The sequence below is a fragment of the Panthera onca genome, chromosome D1 (assembly GCF_046562875.1).
Source record: "Panthera onca isolate mPanOnc1 chromosome D1, mPanOnc1 haplotype 2, whole genome shotgun sequence".
Lineage (NCBI taxonomy): Eukaryota > Metazoa > Chordata > Mammalia > Carnivora > Felidae > Panthera > Panthera onca.
In genome coordinates this window covers 91,893,166-91,910,760 of record NC_138348.1, presented here as the reverse complement: position 1 = coordinate 91,910,760, position 17,595 = coordinate 91,893,166, and the positions used below count along the sequence as shown (strand labels likewise).

The 17,595-nt window shown below is 55.3% G+C and overlaps 1 protein-coding gene across 6 annotated transcripts in view; it reads right to left on the bottom strand.

Moving 5' to 3' along the window:
- KIRREL3 (kirre like nephrin family adhesion molecule 3) overlaps positions 1 to 17,595 on the bottom strand; it is a 551,192-nt gene that overhangs the window by 7,284 nt on the left and 526,313 nt on the right. For 4 of the 6 annotated variants that reach the window (XM_060605198.3, XM_060605199.3, XM_060605201.3 and 1 more), the window contains 6 exons: positions 13,292 to 13,440; positions 11,848 to 11,975; positions 10,250 to 10,376; positions 6,342 to 6,442; positions 4,008 to 4,206; positions 2,425 to 2,460 (listed from right to left, as the gene is read on the bottom strand). In XM_060605198.3, the coding sequence (XP_060461181.1) occupies positions 2,425 to 2,460; positions 4,008 to 4,206; positions 6,342 to 6,442; positions 10,250 to 10,376; positions 11,848 to 11,975; positions 13,292 to 13,440 (740 nt within the window). The remainder of the gene's footprint in view (positions 1 to 2,424; positions 2,461 to 4,007; positions 4,207 to 6,341; positions 6,443 to 10,249; positions 10,377 to 11,847; positions 11,976 to 13,291; positions 13,441 to 17,595) is intronic. The other 2 variants (XM_060605200.3, XM_060605203.3) reach the window with 1 other exon arrangement.

The following is a 17,595-nucleotide window of genomic DNA, read 5'->3' as shown; positions in this document are numbered from 1 at the left end:
AGTGAATGCAGGGGCGCCTGGGTGGCTCAGTCAGTTAAGTGGCCAACTTCAGCTCAGGTCATGATCCTGTGGTCCGCGAGTTCGAGCCCTGCATCGGGCTCTGAGCTGACGGCTGAGCCTGGAGCCTGCTTTGGATTCTGTGTTTCCCTCTCTCTCTGCCCCTCCCTTACTCTCGCTCTGTCTCTGTCTCTCTCTCAAGAAATAAATAAACATTAGATGAGTGAATGCAGGTAAAGGCCTTGGAACTGAGCCTGGCTCCAGGTCTATTCAAGTATTTTCTCCTGTTTCTGTATGGGAAGAAATGTAGCAGGTCAGAACCTTAGATGAGAAGAAAAGTCCTTTTAGAGCCTCCCTGTCCCCTAACCTGTCCCACATCGTCAGTGTGGATGACTGCAGGACGTCTAGGGATTTGTCTTGGGCTGGGGGTTAGCCTCTCATTGCTGTTGTTTGCTTTAAAGCGAGGAAGAGAGGAAGAAGCCCTCAAGCTCCGGCCTCTGGATGCAGCTGGGGGGCGGTGGCGGGTGTCTTCCCCCCAGGGGGAGCAGGTGCCTGGGGATGGCAGTATTGGTGATGATGCTGGTACTCTCCTTCCACCCCAGGGTTATGCACAGTAGTGCACTCATCAGCTGCCTCTTGGTGGCCAAGATCACTGTTAGAGTGACAGGGGAGGGGACAGGAGAAGGTGGATGTGGAGAACACTCAGGGATGAAAAATGGGAAGTGTTTGGGTTGGGCTCAACACTCAGAAGTAGAAGAGGGGACCAGAGCTCAGTAGAACTCAGACCCATGAGCTTGCTTTGGGCAAATAAGATGATTCTATCTCCAGGTTTTAATTCTTTTAGGAAAGGAAAGCTCATTGGTTCTGTACTTTTGACTTTTATTAATTTGCGTTTGATTTAGTTCCTCCTCGATTCCTAGTGAGTCTCCTTGGAAAAACTGGAGTCTTGTCTCAGACGAGCTCAGAGCCAAAGGATGACCATGAAAAGTTCCTGAAGCTCTCTATACCTCAATATTCTCCCATAAAACTAGAGAACCAGGCAATGAATGGTATCTAAGGTGACTTTTGACTCTGGCATCCTGTGAGGCCACCTTTCCTCGACTTGTTAACAGCTGGGAAGGCACCGACTTATCTGGAGAACTGTTCCTGAGTGGGCAGGCAGGGGCAGAGAGAGAGAGAGAGAGAGAGAGAGAGAGAGAGAGAGTCTGCTGGGAACAGGGGGACCACCGGGGTGGCATTCCCTGTGCAACCCGCTTGTGTATTTTCTCCTTGCCTGGCTCCCTGAGGTCTGCTCTAGGCCACCTGTGCAGGTTTTACTTCTCAGATGTCCCCTGGAGAAGGCCTGGAGGGAGGGGAGGCCTGCTCAGCCTCTCCTCCTTCCAAGGAGGGGGACTGGACTCTGCCATGAAGGAGGGTGTCAGGGACTGCAGATGAGTGTGAACAGACACAGGTGAGATGGAGACAGGAAGGCGACACCACCTCCAGCTCTGGGAGTGGCTCTGAGGGGTGACAGGGAGAATACAGCAGGAGCTCTTACTGTGCTGCCTGGGAGTTGGCCTGTGCCAGGGCTGATGCTCTTAAAGGGGCATGTCCGCCCAAAGGGGAGGGTGTGTGGGCCCCACAAGGAGTCTGATGAAGGAACTGGCAGGGCCTAGCTCCTTCAGGGTCCATGTGGCAGAGGACCCCCCCACATCTTCCTTATGGTCTTTGTCGGGCCCCGTGGAGTCTGGCTTGCAATGCCCTGATTCTCCTCTTGGGTTCCCGCTTGGACAGTCGGGGCAATGGTCCTCCTGTGGGTTCCCAAGACAGAGCCACTGAATCCTGGGAGCCCGATGACCGCTTTGCTGCTGGGAGCCTAGAGAGGGAGGCACTGCCCAGCAGCCTCAGCAGGGTGGGTGCGATGACAATTCCATGGGGAGCTGTGTTGGGGAAGGGGGGCAGAGGCAGCTGAGCGGAAAGCATGGATTAGCATGGATTATGCAACCAAGGTGCTGGGAGGCCCTGGCATCCTGGGAAGCACGGCCAAGCTGGTGATGATGTTGAGAAGCAGGAAGAGTCAGGGAGAGCCTGGACACAGAGGGAGGCCAGGCCTGGGGGCGAGCTGACCCGAGAAGGGAGGAGTGGGGCTTCCAAGAAGAGAAGGGATGGGAGGGACAGAGGAGGAGGGGCAAGAACCGGTGTCCTGGGCTGCGAGGAGCCTTTGGGCTCTGGTGGCAGTGACAGAGGGGACAGGTCTCTGGAGTCCGTGGACCCAAGCTGGCTGGGAACCCCTCTCCCTGCTCTGGCTGCACTAAAGCCTGGAAGCGGGGGGAGGGCAGAGAAGTTAGTGGCCTGCGCAGGCCTCCCTCCCCCTTTTAGGGCCCCTCCCCCACTAGCCCAGAGGTCCCTTCCTCCCCGCCCAGGGAGCTCTCATGTCTCCTTCCGTACCTGCTTCCAGCCCGGCTCCCGACTTCATTTCCGAACCTGTTTGGAAATAAAGCAAGCGTCCACAGCCAGGGCCTGGCTGGCCAGGGTGGGGTGGGACTGGGGCCGGCCATCTGGTGGGGATTGGGATGAGGGGCTCCCTCCTCTCTCACGGTTCCGGGACCATCCCACAGACCCAAGCTAACTGAACTGAACTTGGAGTTCTTTCAGACTGACTTAGAAGAGACTCCAGAGCGGGGGAGGGACCAGAGAGAGAAGTTAAGCTTGGGAGGGTGGGAGTGTCTGGAGAGGTTGGGGTTTGAACACTAAGGGGAGGGCATGGAGATGGGGGCACTGAGGGGAAGACATGGAGGGCAAGCAACGGGGAGGGGGCGCTGGGAGGGTTTAGGATGATGTGTAGATGATAGTATGCAAATTATGTGCAAAGCATTATGCAAAGCAGCACCTATTAGTGAAGAGGTGTAGGGAGACATTGATCCACAGGGTAGCGCTGAGGTCCAAAGGGTCCAGCTGAGACCACCTGCTGGGCCCAGAAACTCTTGCCGGGGCCTGACAGCCTGTGGGTGAGCCTTCATCTTGGAGGAGTCAGACACCGCCAGGGCCAAGGACCCTGGACCGTCCTGTCTGCCACAGACCGAGTCCCCTGGCAAAGGGGCAAGACGTGCCGCCCGTCCCAGGACCAGCCGTCCGCTGAGCTTCTGGGAACCGTGCTGCCGCGCCCCTCTGAGGCTCCCACCCTCTCGTCCACATGAGACCTTAGAGCAGACACTGGAGTTCTCAGCATCTCCCTGACCAGGAGCTGGGCAGTCTATACATGGGGCCACAGTGGGGTGAGCCTTGTTCCTCCCCCTTCTCCTCTTCCCTCTCACGCACCCAGCAGGTCTGAGCCCTCCTGCCCAGCGCTGCCCTCTGATGGGGGCGGGGGGGGGCCCTTCAGAGCACAGTGGTGTGTGTGTCTCCTATGTTCCTGGAGGAAGTACAGGTGATCTGAACCTGACCCCCCAAGTTCCGGGGACTGGGACAGCTCCAGTGTTGCCCCTTAGCCTAGCATGTGCACTTTGGGGGACTTTCAGGTGACCGGACTGGCTTGTCATCTTAACAGGCTAGGCCAGGCTCCCCAACACATCGCTTCCGGTGTATCCCCGCAGGGACAGTCCTCAGTGGATCACACACCCCTAAGGGCACTAGGAAAATGCCAAGTGCACAGAAGCCAGGGCCCTTAGAAGCTGCTGGAAGGCTGATCATGGCAGTCAATTTGGCTTGCTCTGTGGTCGGTCACCTATCCCTGAAACGTTGCCCTGAAGAACCATCATCCTCAGCAGTTTTCTCCCCATCTCCTTTCCTGGTGTGGGATAATGGCTTTGCCTTGGGGGAACTGGACCAAAGAGGGCCCCTTCGGTGACCTAACCAAGGCCGTGTAGCACGTTAGGAAGAGCGCTGTGACTTGTCCTTGGGCTCAATCTGCCTGTAGCCTTAGCTGGGCTCTGTCCCCTCAGGACCCCGGAAGACCTCGCCTGGGGCCCTGCCCTAGGTGGGGAGGGGGCCTGCTGGTCCCATCACCCCCTGGTGGCCCCGGAGGCTCCTACCTTGTTCCTTGAGCCGGATGATCTCCGTGTCAGAGCCGAAGCTGTTCCAGGCGGTGCAGTTGTAGATGGTCTGGAAGTCAGCCCGAACGATGTTGCTGATGGTCAGGGTGGAGATGACCCCCTCCTCGGTGCTGACCGTCTCCACCGTGTAGCGCCCCGACGTCCCGGACTCCAGCACGTTCTCCTTCCAGGACCAGGCCTGTCCGAGTTGCTCAGTTAGGAGAAGATGCCTACCAGAGCCACCATGCCGCCTCCCAGACGGTATTTCCATCGTCTTAAGGGAAGCCTTAAGTGGGTCTGCACTGGGACATTTTCCAGGCAAACAAGGAACGCTGTGGCAGCGATTGGAGCCCTCCCTCGGCTGGCCTGTGCGGGTACCCCTGACCCTGTGCTGCCCTGGCAGGTAGAGGCAGAAGACCAGCCCCAGAGTGACTGAGCCTCGTCTTGCGAGAAGGTGGTGGTCAGTGCAGGCAAATGCTTGGAGGGCACCGGGGAGCCAACGGTGCTTTCTCATGCTTGGGGCGGGTGACATTTTGGACTGGATCATTCCTGGTTGTGGGGGCTGTCCCACGCACTGAGGGAAGTTTGGCAGTATCCCTGGCTTCCACCCACTCGATGCTGGGGGCCCCCTTCCAATTATGACAAACAGAAATGTCTTCAGACAATGGTAAATGTCCCCGGGGTGGGGTGGGGGGGCAAGATTGTCCCAGTTGAGAACCACTGGCCAAGAGTCAGAGCTCTATGAAGAGAGAGATCAGGAGTGAGTGGACTATTCTGCAATGGGCATGTGTTACAGTTATCATTTAAAAATTTTAAACACGTGTATTTATTTATTTTGAAAGAGAGACAGCGTGTGGGAGAATGGGGGGAAGGGCAGAGAGGGAGGGAGAGAGAATCCCAAGCAGGCTTCACCTTGCCAGCACAGAGCCTGATGCAGGGCTCGGTCTCACAGAGAGTCGAAACCAAGAGTCGCACGCTTAATTGACTGAGCCACCCAGGTGCCCCTCATTTTAAAATATTAAAGAGTGACGCGAAAGGGGAGGTGTAGGTATCAGTTCTATGGGTGAATTCTTGCAATTTTTGTGTGAATTTTTGGATGGTGAGTGAATTGAATGCCCGAGAAAGTATGTAACAGCAATAATACTCTGATAATAATCGGAGTTTACAGAACGACATCTTTAGCTTTAAAGCCTCAGCATCCCAGCCTCTGGCAGTCACAGGCACCTGTTGTTCAGTGCGCGTCCCCTACACCCTCCCTGGCACCACCGCACTGTGGGAGGGTCGAACAGCCCTGTGGAGCTGACCCTGGGGCAGTCTTCTATGTCCTGATAGAATAGATGTCTGTCCTAGGCAATGGGGATTTACTAAAAATAGTATCTGACTCCCAGGAATGCTGGAAAATGCTCATCTTTGTTTTCGTGCCTGGGCTTGCACCAGTTTCCGATGGACTTGGGTGAAGACCCTTGCTTTTGCAAACGCAAACACCCAGCAGGGCCAAAGTGTGAACTCTTCAGGCTGCCTTAGCTGCACTGCGGGCGTGAGTTTTGAGGAAGGGAGGGGAAATGGAATGATACTTTTAGAGGCGAAACCTTGATAAGTGGGGTAGGGCTCTCCGTGGGCATTAGGGCAGTGGAGGCCAACATAGAAGGACTCTAGGGCATGCAGAAAGGGAGTCTGCGGACTATAAACCACACCCTTTAAGATTTTGCCAAAGTTTGCCTTGAACCCAGGAAAGGGAAAAAATCACCTGGCTTTTTTTTTTTTTTTAAGTTTTTTTTTTTAAATGTTTATTTATTTTTGACAGAGAGAGAGAGAGAGAGAGAGAGAGAGAGAGAGAGAGACAGAGCATGAGCAGGGGAGGGGCAGAGAGAGAGGGAGACACAGAATCCAAAGCAGGCTCCAGGCTCTGAGCTGTCAGCACAAAGCCCAATGTGGGGCTCGAACTCACAGACCTCAAGATCATGACCTGAGCTGAAGTCAGACGCTCAACTGACTGAGCCACCCAGGCGCCCCTCACCTGGCATTTCTTTCAGCCAACCTCGCTTGCCCCTCTGCTCCCAGCATGCAGAATTTGCTTGGAAGCATTACTGTTAGGGCACAGCTGGACAGCAGAGTTAAATGCACTTGCAGATGAACCCTGGGATCACCTTGTCTTCGTGATGCCTTTCCAAGAGAGACAAGGCAGGTATACTTTCCCCCACAGAGGACAGGAAGCTTGGAGGTTGTGCACTGACTGGCCCAGTGGTTACAAGCTGCGGGCTGAGGTGACCCGCCAGGCTGCTGGCTGTGCTGGCAGAACCCCAAACCCTCCCCTCCCGGCCCCAGGGCACTTACAATTCGGTCGGGGGGCGGCGTGCTCCGGATAAAGCACTTGATCTGACCCTTCTCCCCGTGGAGGGCATGCTGGGTCTGGGTGCTGGAGATGATGGGGGGTCCTGTGGGGGAGACAGCATCACATCAGGGATTCAGGAAAGGCAGGTTCCCTGGCTGGACCCTTCTTGGGCTTGTTCAGAAGTTGATCCATTAATTCAAGTATTCAGCAAACATTTACCGAAGGCCTGTATGTGTAAGGTAAAGTGCAAGGCAGGAGACTCGAAGATAAATTAAGCGTTCAGTCATAAACCTCTCAAGGGATGACGAGTGAACGCTTCTAAGTCAGAATGCCCAGAAGACATAAATAACTGTAATAAAAGGTGGTGAGTGTTCGTACAATGGAGCAGTATGGATGAAGTGCTGACCGACTTCAGAGGAGAGAGAATAGTTCTGCCTGGCGGATGGTGGGGAAAGCTTTATGAAGGAGGTGGGAAACTGAGAAGGGAGTAGGGGAAGTGTCCGGGAGGAAGGCCACTAAGTAATGCTGGCTCTAATGTCACCTCCGCCTTACCCAGCGGTTTCCATTTTCAAGCCGTTTTCCCCCACGGCCAGGAGAGGGTGCTCTTGCCTAACAAACCAGGAGTCCTTGCAAGGTTGGGCAAGCCCGGGAGGAAGAGAAATAAATGGTGGGATGTTGTTCCTCTACCAAGGGGAGATCACATTGGGGATCACCAATGGCCGGACACGTTCACAGCTCTCATCTCTTAGGTGTCTTAGGAGAGCCCGTGGTTCATTGCTTTGCCTGCTTCCACTTACACACCAGGTGAGACCACGCTCCAAAGCTGATCCTGACATCCCATCTAGTGTGGCGGGGGGAGGAAGGGAGAGAGAGACAGAGAGAGGGAAATGTTTGTCGATGTCTCCAGGAGTACCTGCCTTATCCACCTCATCCCACAGCCTAGACAGTCCACCTGGAACCTGCAATCTAAGAGTGCTTCCCGTCCAGTTCTGCCTTTTATCTAACCTAAGTCTTTCCTACAGGACGCCCACCCGGCAGGGAAAGGGGGAGGGAGGAGAGGCTAATTCAGCCATTTGTTCAGCTAACTTCCTGGCTGGATTGGGCGGTTGAACAAGGGGTGTAGGGATGGAGACCTTCATGCTCCCTTCCCAATCCCCGGGGCAAAGGTTGGAGCTCTGGTGGCGGAAAAGCGAGGAAAAAGAGCTAGAACAAGGGATCTGGAGGACAGGCAAATTTATGCTGGGAACAAAACAAAATTCGCTGTAAACATAATTGCTGTTTATTAGCCACCTTAATTAAAACAGATTTGCATTTCTATGAGTACCTCTCAGCCAACGGGTTTGGGGGGGTACTGGGAGACACTCAGGTGACTGCTACTGAGTTCAGGATGGCTAACAGCTGGGACCCTCCAGATAAGGGCTTCCAACCCGGGGCGCCTCTGAATGTGGGTGGGGCTAGTTTCTCTCTTGGATATTTATGCTCCAAGAAGTCTTTGGCCAAAAAGGCAGGAGGGCTGGATGTTTTAGGAACTTGGAGGGCACTTTGTTTCGCTGTTAGCTGAAAGTAATGATACCACAAAACTGTTTCCCTTCACCTCCCAGGAGCTAGGAATTCTCCGGGGGTGGCCCTCAGGCATTCTAAAAGCCATCAGGCAAATGCGTGTGTTTAAGGGCTTTTTAGAGGAAAAAAGAAATCAGAACAAAGGTAGATGGGGTTGGGCAATCAAAGCACAGCGGGAGTGTGGTTTATCTCCCCTTGCCCATAGATCCCAGGTTGGAGCCAAACCAGTTGAGACATGTGCCAGTTTGCTCCCCAAAGGGCAACGGGACGCAGTCGCCCACCAGCCGGGATCTGCTGTGAGGAGAACCCCATCTCGTTTTGGATCCTTTCATACTGTCCTGTCTCTTGAGCCCAGTGTAGGCCCCTTTCCAAAAGGCTCCGCCATCCCTGCACCTGTTCTCTAGACAGTTCCTCTCCTGTGCCCGGCTGGCAGGCTCTTCCCGCTGGGCCACTTAATCCATCCCCGGGCATCAGGGCAAGATGACCTTAGTTTGGCAGAAACAAACGAACGGCTTCCTTGCTTCACTCTGATCCCTTGGGCGTTTCTCTTCCTGGAGACCTGGGGGAGCTGGTGCCAAGACTGGCGGCAGAGGAGGGGGTGTAAACATGATCCCTGGCAGGTGCAGATTAAACCCTGGGTAAGTGCCAGGGCACAGGCTGGGGTGCCCCTTCCAAGAGAAATGTCCCTCCAATGTGTACGTCCCTCTCACCCCCCCCCCCCCCCCCCACCAAGAAACCACTTTGAATCCCTATTGGGAAATGCCTGAATGTGTAAAGTGGCAATGGGATGTCAGTCCCTCCTTTATCCACCGTTTTCCCCGGAAACGAGGATGTTCCTTGAACAGCTTCAGGCGTGGGGACCCTGGAGCCCACGTGGGAGTCTGAAGGCCCCCAGCCCGGTGGCCGCAGTCATGGGCAGGGCAGCGGGGGAAGCTGCTGATTTCACCAGGGCCTGGTGCCGGAGCTGAGTGTCAGACTCCAGAGCAACAGGAAAAGGCTGCAGCCTGTGTTGCCATGGATATACGGAGGCGCGCGATCAGATGCTGTTATTTTTAGCCCTGCAGCGCCAATTTATTGGTGGTGTCCTGGGGACACAGAGGAAGGCAGGAAGACTCCTGAGTCAGGGTTCTGCCCAGGACAGGTGGTCTGTGAGTGCCCCCGGGGTCTGAGCAGATTCACCCTCCCTCTGGGGCTGCCCTGGCTCTTGGGGAGGAGGAGAGGAAAAGAAATCGATGGAGGGGGTCTGGCTAATGAGGAAGTCAGAAGGGGATGGCTGTGGAGGCACCAGGCCGGTTTCAGTTTGCCAGGCAAGGGGGAGAGTAGATGAGGCTGCCTGGGGGCAGCTTCCTGGATCGAGATGAAGCCGATGGGGCAGATTTCTAGAACACGACTCAGCCCCTCCTCAGGACCCCCATCTGGGGACAGGACCCAGAGGCCCTGTACGTGTGGGTCTGGGGCTCAGAGCCCCAGGACTTTGACCTGAGGCATGAGGCAGACTACGTGGGGCGAGGGGGCTTGAAAAGGGAAACCAAAAGCCCGGTGGAGAGAGGAAGTTTGGAAACACCAGAGGGACTTGGCCTTAGCTTTTCTCGCTCTCTCAAACCGGCAGCTTTGGTTCCCCACCATGGCCCAAGCACGTATCGTGACAGGGACGTTGGATTTCCATCTTGGTGCTACAGGCTTCTTGGGTCTGACCCAGCTTCTCTGTGACCTGCTGTATCCCACCATCCGAGCCTGGTTCGACGCGCCGTCCCCTAAATGTGTCATTTAACAGTCATCTAGTAACCCGAACTGTGTTCTTGGAGAGATAGGAAAACGCTCTCCTGCTGTAATGGTTTTATCATGTGTAATAAGACACGTTCTGTGCCTTCAGGAAGACCCCCTGAATGCTTGGTCTTGCGGAAATTGTGGCAGGTCTCTCTGCTTGAGCAGCTCTAATGCAATGGGAAGGCGCCAACCAGGAGTCACGGGAGATGCTCCCTTAAATGCCCTGCAGGGCCAAGGTCAAGGTCAAGGGTAGACACAGAATCTAAATTGACTGTCTAGTGACCCTCTGACCCTCTCTGCCTGGCCAGGATAAAATTCATTAGTTACCACTGTTAGGGCTGGGACCCCTTAGGAGTAACAAAGAAGGAGGAAGGTGACCCATCTAGCCAGGTCCTTCCTCCTCTCGGGGCTGGGCTTTGACACAGGCTCAAAGAGGTGGACAGAATTGCTATGGATCCAGGGTTGGAGGTGGGAGCAAGGTCCAGAACCAGCGATAGCCCCTCTGAGGCAATGACTGGGACCAAGATGCCTTGGGCCCCTCTCTGCTCCCTCCCACCCCCCCCAGCATGAGTGAGGGTCTTACCATTGACTGTCAGGGTCACCTCTCGCTCTCCAGCTCCCACCCGGGGCACCACGGCTCTGCACACATATTTCCCAGCATCCTCTTGACGGACGGTTTTGAGGGTCAGTGTCTTTTCATTGCTCAGGACCTAGGAGAATCGGGGGAAGATCAGATACAGAAAACGGAGCCCGGCTCTCTCTGTGTCCGAAGAGAACCCGAAGAGCTGAGAGGCAGGCCTGCTGGACGTGACAACAGTCTCCAGCACCTCAGTAAGAACCAGGGGCGGGGTAGGAGGCAGGGTGGCCACTGAGCTGTCCAGAGGAGGTTCACAGCACAGACGCCTCAGTGTCTAAGGGCCGGGCACATGGGGGAAGGGGTGAGTGTGGAAGGGGGAGGGGCACCTCCTGGCTGGGGTCCTGAGGCTTTCTCACACAGGCAGGGCTCCCCACCAGCCGGTACCGGGCTGGTCCCGCTGAACTTGTTTGGGGGTGCCTGCACCTGTCTTTTCTGAGGCATTTTCAGTATCCTTTTGAGATAGAGTTTGGGGTGACCCAAAGACTTTGGCATTAGCTAGCTCTGAGTTCGAATCTTGACCTTGGCAGTGACCACCTGGGTGGCTTTCGGCAGTTGCATATCGGCTCTGCTGAGCTTTCCTTATTTCTGCAGTGGGGGGCAGTCGTGCTCATGGGGTGGTGCAGTGCCGGCACGTACTAGGCTGCACAGAGGTCGGTTTCTATCTGCCTCTCCCTTTACTTCCCTCCCCAAGGCTCTCGCTGGTCCTCCTGAGGGGAGGGACTTCTGATAAACATACACACACTAAAGAACACATATATTTTAAAAGAGGAACACAAGAAGAAAGCAGCGTTTAACTCAAAAGCTGAAGGATTACTTAACTATTTGGGGGAAGTTGAAAAGCCTTTCTAGAGACTTTTACTCCCAGTATTATTGGTGGCCGCCGGCTTTTTTTTTTTAAGTTTATTTATTTATTGGGGGGGGAGGGGCAGAGAGAGGGGGACAGAGAGAGAGCATCCCAGGCATGCTGGACACTGTCAGTGCGGAGCCTGATGCGGGGCTTGAACTCATGAACCGTGAGATCACGACCTGAGCCAAAATTAAGAGTCGGATGCTCAATTGACTAAGCCACCCAGGCGCCCCCACTTGCTTTTTCTTTTCTTTTTTTTTTTTAGTAGAGTTTGTGATAGGACAAAATGGTTCAATGTGTTTAGGGTTAAAGGGGTTCATGTGGGTACTGGGGTCCCTCTCCTCTTTTTTTTAAATTATTTTTCTTTATATTTGAGAGGCAGAGAGAGACACAGTGCAAGTGGGGGAGGGGCAGAGAGAGAGGGAGACACAGAATCCGAAGCAGGCTCCAGGCTTTGAGCTGTCCACACAAAGACGGATGCAGGGCCCCGAACTCACAAGCCGTGGGATCATGACCTGAGCCGAAGTCGGACGCTCAACCGACTGATCCACCCAGGCGCCCCATCCCTCTCCTCTTTCTGGGGCTCTTCTCCCTTCAGATCACCCTGGAGGCTGATGTCCCCAATCTAAGAGTGTGAGGGGCCCCAGAAGGCGTTCCCATGGTCAAAAGCCCTGTGGGGTCTGAGTTGAGGACTTACCACACCAGAGCCCCGCTTCATCCAGACGATGGTCAGGGATGGGTTGCCTGTCCAGGCACAGCTGAAGACGGCATCAGAGCCCAGATCCACGAGCAGCGACTGGGGCTCCGTGGTCATCCTGGGCCCAACTGTGAAGGGAGGAAGGGGGAGACAGGGCTCTTGATGGGTTGGGAGCTTGAGGAGAGGGGTCCCAGAGAGGGACACCGGAAGTAAGAGACCCCTGTCCTCCAGCCTGGCCTCCCTTGGGCCCACCCACTGGCAGCAACAGCCCTATTTCTGCCACGATTTGCCTCCAGGGCTCTCCCATCTCCTGCCCTTTGTCCTGGTTCTGGGAAGTCCTCTCCACCCCTCCCCCCACCCCAGCCCCAGTGCACAGGCAGAGGGGACTTGCTCCTGCCCCAGAAATCCTGGGCATTAGGATCTTTATGTGTCTGCCTTCAGGGCAATTGCCCACCTCCTCCATGCTTCAGTTCTGTGCCCTGGAGTTGAGTTACCCTGTGCACCGGGCCCAGGTCCCAGAGCCCTCCCAGCGTCCTCCAAGGGGCTCTGAGATAAGGAGTACAAGGTAGAGGAAGCCAGGCCTCTCCCTGTATTCTCTGCTCCCCCGGGCCCTCAGGTTATCCTCTGTTCCAGCCCTGCCCAGCTTTTTTCTAACCCCTGGGAAGTAGCTGGGCCTGGTCCAGTTTCCCATGCCCCTGCTAAGGGTTGGTGAGCGTTAATGGAAGCTCCTCTCCGGCTCCCCAGCACAGAACACCTGTAACCAGAGCCTTCTGCAGACCAAGCCTTGGTCCCCAGAGTGGGTGCAATGGTGGAATTGTAGGCGCAGTGAAGGGAGGGTGTGCAGGGAGCCGCTTAGCTGCTTTGGAGGAGCAGAAGAGTGTGAAGTCCAGGGTCAGGAGACCAGAATTAGTCCCTTGACGTAAAAAGGGAGTAACAGCACTTTTTGTTAGGGCCACTGGGGCAAGGGGAGGGGTCAGATATAAGAAAGTTTGTCAAAGTGCCTTTAAAATCAGAAAGTGTAGTAGATGAGCTAACACTTATTGCCGCGAACACATCCGGCCTGCCCGTCAGTGATGGGCTGGTTCACCGGGGTCCCTCCCAGGCCGTCGGAAGGGATGTGTCCTCGGGTCTCTAAAGGGAGGGAGCGGATTCCCAAGGAGCCTGGCCTGAGCTCTCCTTTTGCCACTTGCTCACTGAGTGACTTTGGGCCTCTATCCCCTCATCTGAGTGACGGGAATAATAATCCTTCTTCCCTGGGTTACTACGAGGGTCAAGGTAAACCCAAAACACCACACGAGGAAGCTTTTCTTAAAGCGGGGAGCGCTGTGAGCTTGTGAGGCGTTGTTATGTTGTGTGCGTTGAGTCCAGCAACGGTCCCTCTGGCCCTGAGCAGAGATACCCCAGGGCCGGCTGGCCTGGGGAAGCCCCCGGCAGCTGCACTCACAGTAGACGTCCACCGTGCGGCTGATGTTGGTGCTGCCCAGGGCGTTGGTCACCTCACAGGAGACAGGCTCTGAGAAGTACGTGTAGTCCACAGCTGTCCGGTACACTTCTCCGGATGCTTCCTTGATGATCTGGCCCCTCTTGGCCCACCTGCAATACGGGCCCCGCATGCGGCTGTGGACCTCCAATGGCCAGGGTGTTCCTCCCACCCAGGGGCATCTCTCTGGGAGCTGGAAACCCCGATCCCTCAGGAAAGTGAGTCACGCATGGGGCAGGCCCCCCTAGGGGTCCCGTGGTGGGGGCAGGAATCTCCACAGAGGGATACGTGACAAGCAGGTTGTTCTGGAGGGAGGGGGGTGGACTACTCAGTGGGTCAGCCCGGCTGGTTGGCTAGGAAATGGATAACCCCCCCTCGGTCCCCCAACAGCTTGGCCATCCCGCCCTGAGCTCTTCTGAGGGTGCTGTCTTATTGGGATCCATGCTGGAAAGGCCGAGGTCTAATGTCATGTGCCCATACATGCATGCACACCTGCACCCACACACACACCTGCACCCCCCATGCACATGCGTGCACACACACACACGCACATGCATGCACACACACATACAGAGAAATTTGATTTCCAGACAAGGTGAGGAGTTGTGGGAGGGGTATCAGCCAGGGGTCCCGATGGCCCTTCCTTGCACTCAGCCAGCTCGCTACCTCTCCTGTCTCGACCCCTGTCCCTAGGGTAGGTCCCCTCATTGTGCCCTCTCTCCCCTCCCATGGAGGGCACTTGCTCTTTTTCCTGCCCAGTCTCTACACTCCCACCCTGGCTTCGCTCCCCAGGGCCTTGGCTCCTTCAAGTTTGGTCAGACAGGTGGGAAGAGGGCTGTGCGGACATCTGTCATCTGTCATCGGCCAATCGGTCCCACCGAGGGGAGAAACTGAAAAGCCCTGGGCTTGACTTGGTCCAGGCCCTGGGGCGGTGATCTCTGCATTGGACCAGTGACTGGGCAGCTAAGGCAGTGCTAGGAGCCCCCAGGTGTGTGTGTGTGTGTGTGTGTGTGTGTGTGTGTGTGTGTGAGGGTGGGCCTTTCTTTACAGATCTCCAGGGAGAGAGTTCAATAGCTTCCTCTGGTTTAACCTCATTGTGGACAACACTTACTTTAAAAAAATTTTTTTTAACGTTTATTCATTTTTGAGAGACAGAGAGTGAGCTGGGGAGGAGCAGAGAGACGGGGTGACAGAATCCGAAGCAGGGTCCAGGCTCCGAGCTGTCAGCACAGAGCCGGACGCGGGGCTTGAACTCACTGACTGCGAGATCATGACCTGAGCCGAAGTTGGATTCTTAACTGACTGAGCCACCCAGGCGCCTGACAACAATTACTTTTTAAATCACAGAACCTCCAACAAGGCTCCTCCTATTCCAAGCCTATTTTGGGGGGTGTTTTTCTTTGTTACCCCATGATCGTGACTCCCGGTACCCACAGTCTCCCTGCCTTCTTCACCTTCCCCTTCTCGTGTTCCTGGAGCCTTTCCCAGCACCACAGAGAACCATTTCTTGCCTTCTCTCCCCCGGCTTCATGCTCAGTCCGGCCCGGCCAGCCCCGAGAGACGGCCACGTCTTGGCATCACATGAGGCGCCCAGGCTGGCACCATGTGGTTATTATCGTGAGTTAATATCACATAATTATTAAGAACATGATTAATAATAACAATTATAGTTTAACAACAGAGCGAACCATAGCTCCCCGAGAGCTTAAGGAGCTTCCCAACAAACTATTATGAGTTATTCATGAATCATTTCAATTTCTAACTTTAATTTAATGACCAGACTTCACAGTCAGGCACAGCCCCTGCCTGAGGCAGATGAATTCAGTCCCAGGCACACGGTTGGGGATCTACATCCAACCTCTGGCTCCTTCGGCCTTGCTGAATGAAGGAAGCGTGGGGTCAGGTGGTGGGAGGCTGAGGGGGGCTGCAGCTGGCCGGACCTGGAGGAGGGGAGTGTGAGCCTCTCCTGCTCTCCCAGGCCTGCCTCTGGCAGGGGGTAGGGAAGCTAGGGCCCAGGCCAGCTGGTTTCGCAGGGCCATTCTCTTCTGTCATTGGAGTTCCTGGAGAAGATGGGGCTTTCTCCTCTTCTCTGGGGCCTTTCATGGTGTAAGTCACAGAGGGAGAAAGCTCCACCCGCTTAGCCCTGAGGAGGTTAGAACTGCTGGGACTCCCACAGGCCTGGAGCCCAGCGGGACGGCTGGGGGACCGAGCTTTCTTGTTCCCAGCTGTGCTGTGGGAGCCTGCCCCCCTATGCAGCGGCTACCCTTAGCCCCCTAAGGCCTGGCCCTACCTCAGTGGCAGAGTGGGGCGCAGGAGGATTTCCTAGACTCTCCTGTCCCAGGGTTGCGGGGAGGAGCTGGCTGTGGAGGCTGGGCCCTTCGCAGCCCCACACCAAGGCCTTTTGGGGACACCCCAGGGGTCTCCTCCTAATCCTGCTCAGTCTTTTTCCTCCCTTCCTCTATATTCCTCTCCCACACCAATAAAACCCTCTGTAGGGATTTCTTCCAGAAGCTCAAACCACTCCTTCAAGCAGTTGGCCACAGGGTCAGGGGTGATCCAGGAGCAAACCCGCAGCTCTCCGCCCTCCCCTTTCCTCTCTCTCCTTTGGCTTTGCTTTCTCCTCCTCCTCCTTCCAGTTGGATCCTGTGCACTCCCCTTCCACCCCACCTCTGCCTCCACTGTTGTCTCCACCGCCTCCCTGAGCCCCTCTGAAAAGGAGTCAGATTAAGCCTTTCCCAATCAATGTCTAATTTGGCCCAAGTAAATGTAAGAGGATTAATTATTTATATCACAGAATCAGGAGGCCTGGCTGTCACAGCCGACAGGCTGTCCTTAAATAGCCCTGCGTTTTACGCTGGGTGGTGGTCCCCCCTCCCCGGTACCTGTGGGGAGCGTGGGGGGCATGGGAGAGCCTGGAGGACAATACCGAGAAGCAGGTGGGGAGCCACACTTCATGGTGAACTCGGGCCTGTTCTGCCCGCCTCGGGCTCCTGGTCCTGGGGGGCAGCTGCACCTGTTCCCATGCCCACCCGTGTCCCCTTTCTGGGTGCGGGGGTGGAGGGAAGCCTAGCTCTACTTTCTGAGATCACAGCCTCTTCGTCGAACAGGAAGAAGCAATCAAGATGAATGGAAGTAAAGAAACACAGATCCCTGCAGTCTTGTCAAAGTCAGTTGGGGAAAATCGATGTACTTATGTGAGGAGATTTGTTTAAGGCTTTGCCTCTTGGATCCCAACACCACATCTAGAAGGACCATCTGCCGGCTGGGCGAGCCCTCTCTCAGGGGGTGGAGCCAGCGTGGGTGGGTGCAGGGCGGGGCTGCCCCCTCCTTTCTCCTCCTCTCCCTTCTCTCCTGAATTTTCCTAGTGGCCAGAGGGGTTCCCTAAAAGTCTCTGGAGTCCCGAAGGGAGCGTGGTCCACACTGAAGTGTTTTCAGGGCCTTTGGCTAATCAGAGGGCCGTGAGGGGGAGTGAGCATCTGCAGGGAGGTCTGTCTCTCCCTGCACCACACAGCTGCCCCTCTGTAACCAGGGGCTGACCTGTGACCAGGGAGCTGGAGGCCAAGAGAACCTACATGCTCTGTGCTTGTTTGTTTATCTGTTGACTTTTTAGTTAAAAAAAAAAAAACCCAAAACATTGTGGGGCACCTGGGCGGCTCAGTCAGCAAAGCCTCTGACTCTTGGTTTTGGCTCAGCTCATGATCTTGCGGTTCGTGAGTTCAAGCCTCCGGTTGGGCTCTAAGCAGCCTGTTGCTGGGAAGCCTGCTTGGGATTCTCTCTCTCCCTTCTCTCTCTCTGCCCTTCCCCTGCTCATGCTTTCTCTCTCAATAAACAAAAATGACAACAAAACTACAACACACACACACACACACACACACACACACAAAACCACTTTGAAATTGTAGAAAAGTTGCAAAAGTAGACCAATTAAGTGCCATATTCCCTTCACTTAGATTCACTAGTTGTTAATATCTTGTCATATTTCTTTATGATGGATGATCTCTCCATACGGAGATTTGAACCTTATCATCCACATCACTGGTGTTCTGCCTTTGGAGAGTGGTGCCCCTGACAATCAGGCCCAGCAGCCTGGTTTCTTGGGTGTTTGCTCACCCTGTTCTGGTCAGAGGGCAGGGGTGGAGTGGGGGACATCGCTGGGTCCTAGGGCACAGCCCTGCCCTCTGCCCAGCCCTTCATAACCTGGCAGATGACCCAGAGCCTGGCCGCAAAGAGAAATGGAAGTTGTATGCTCTGGTCTCCTGGGTCCAATA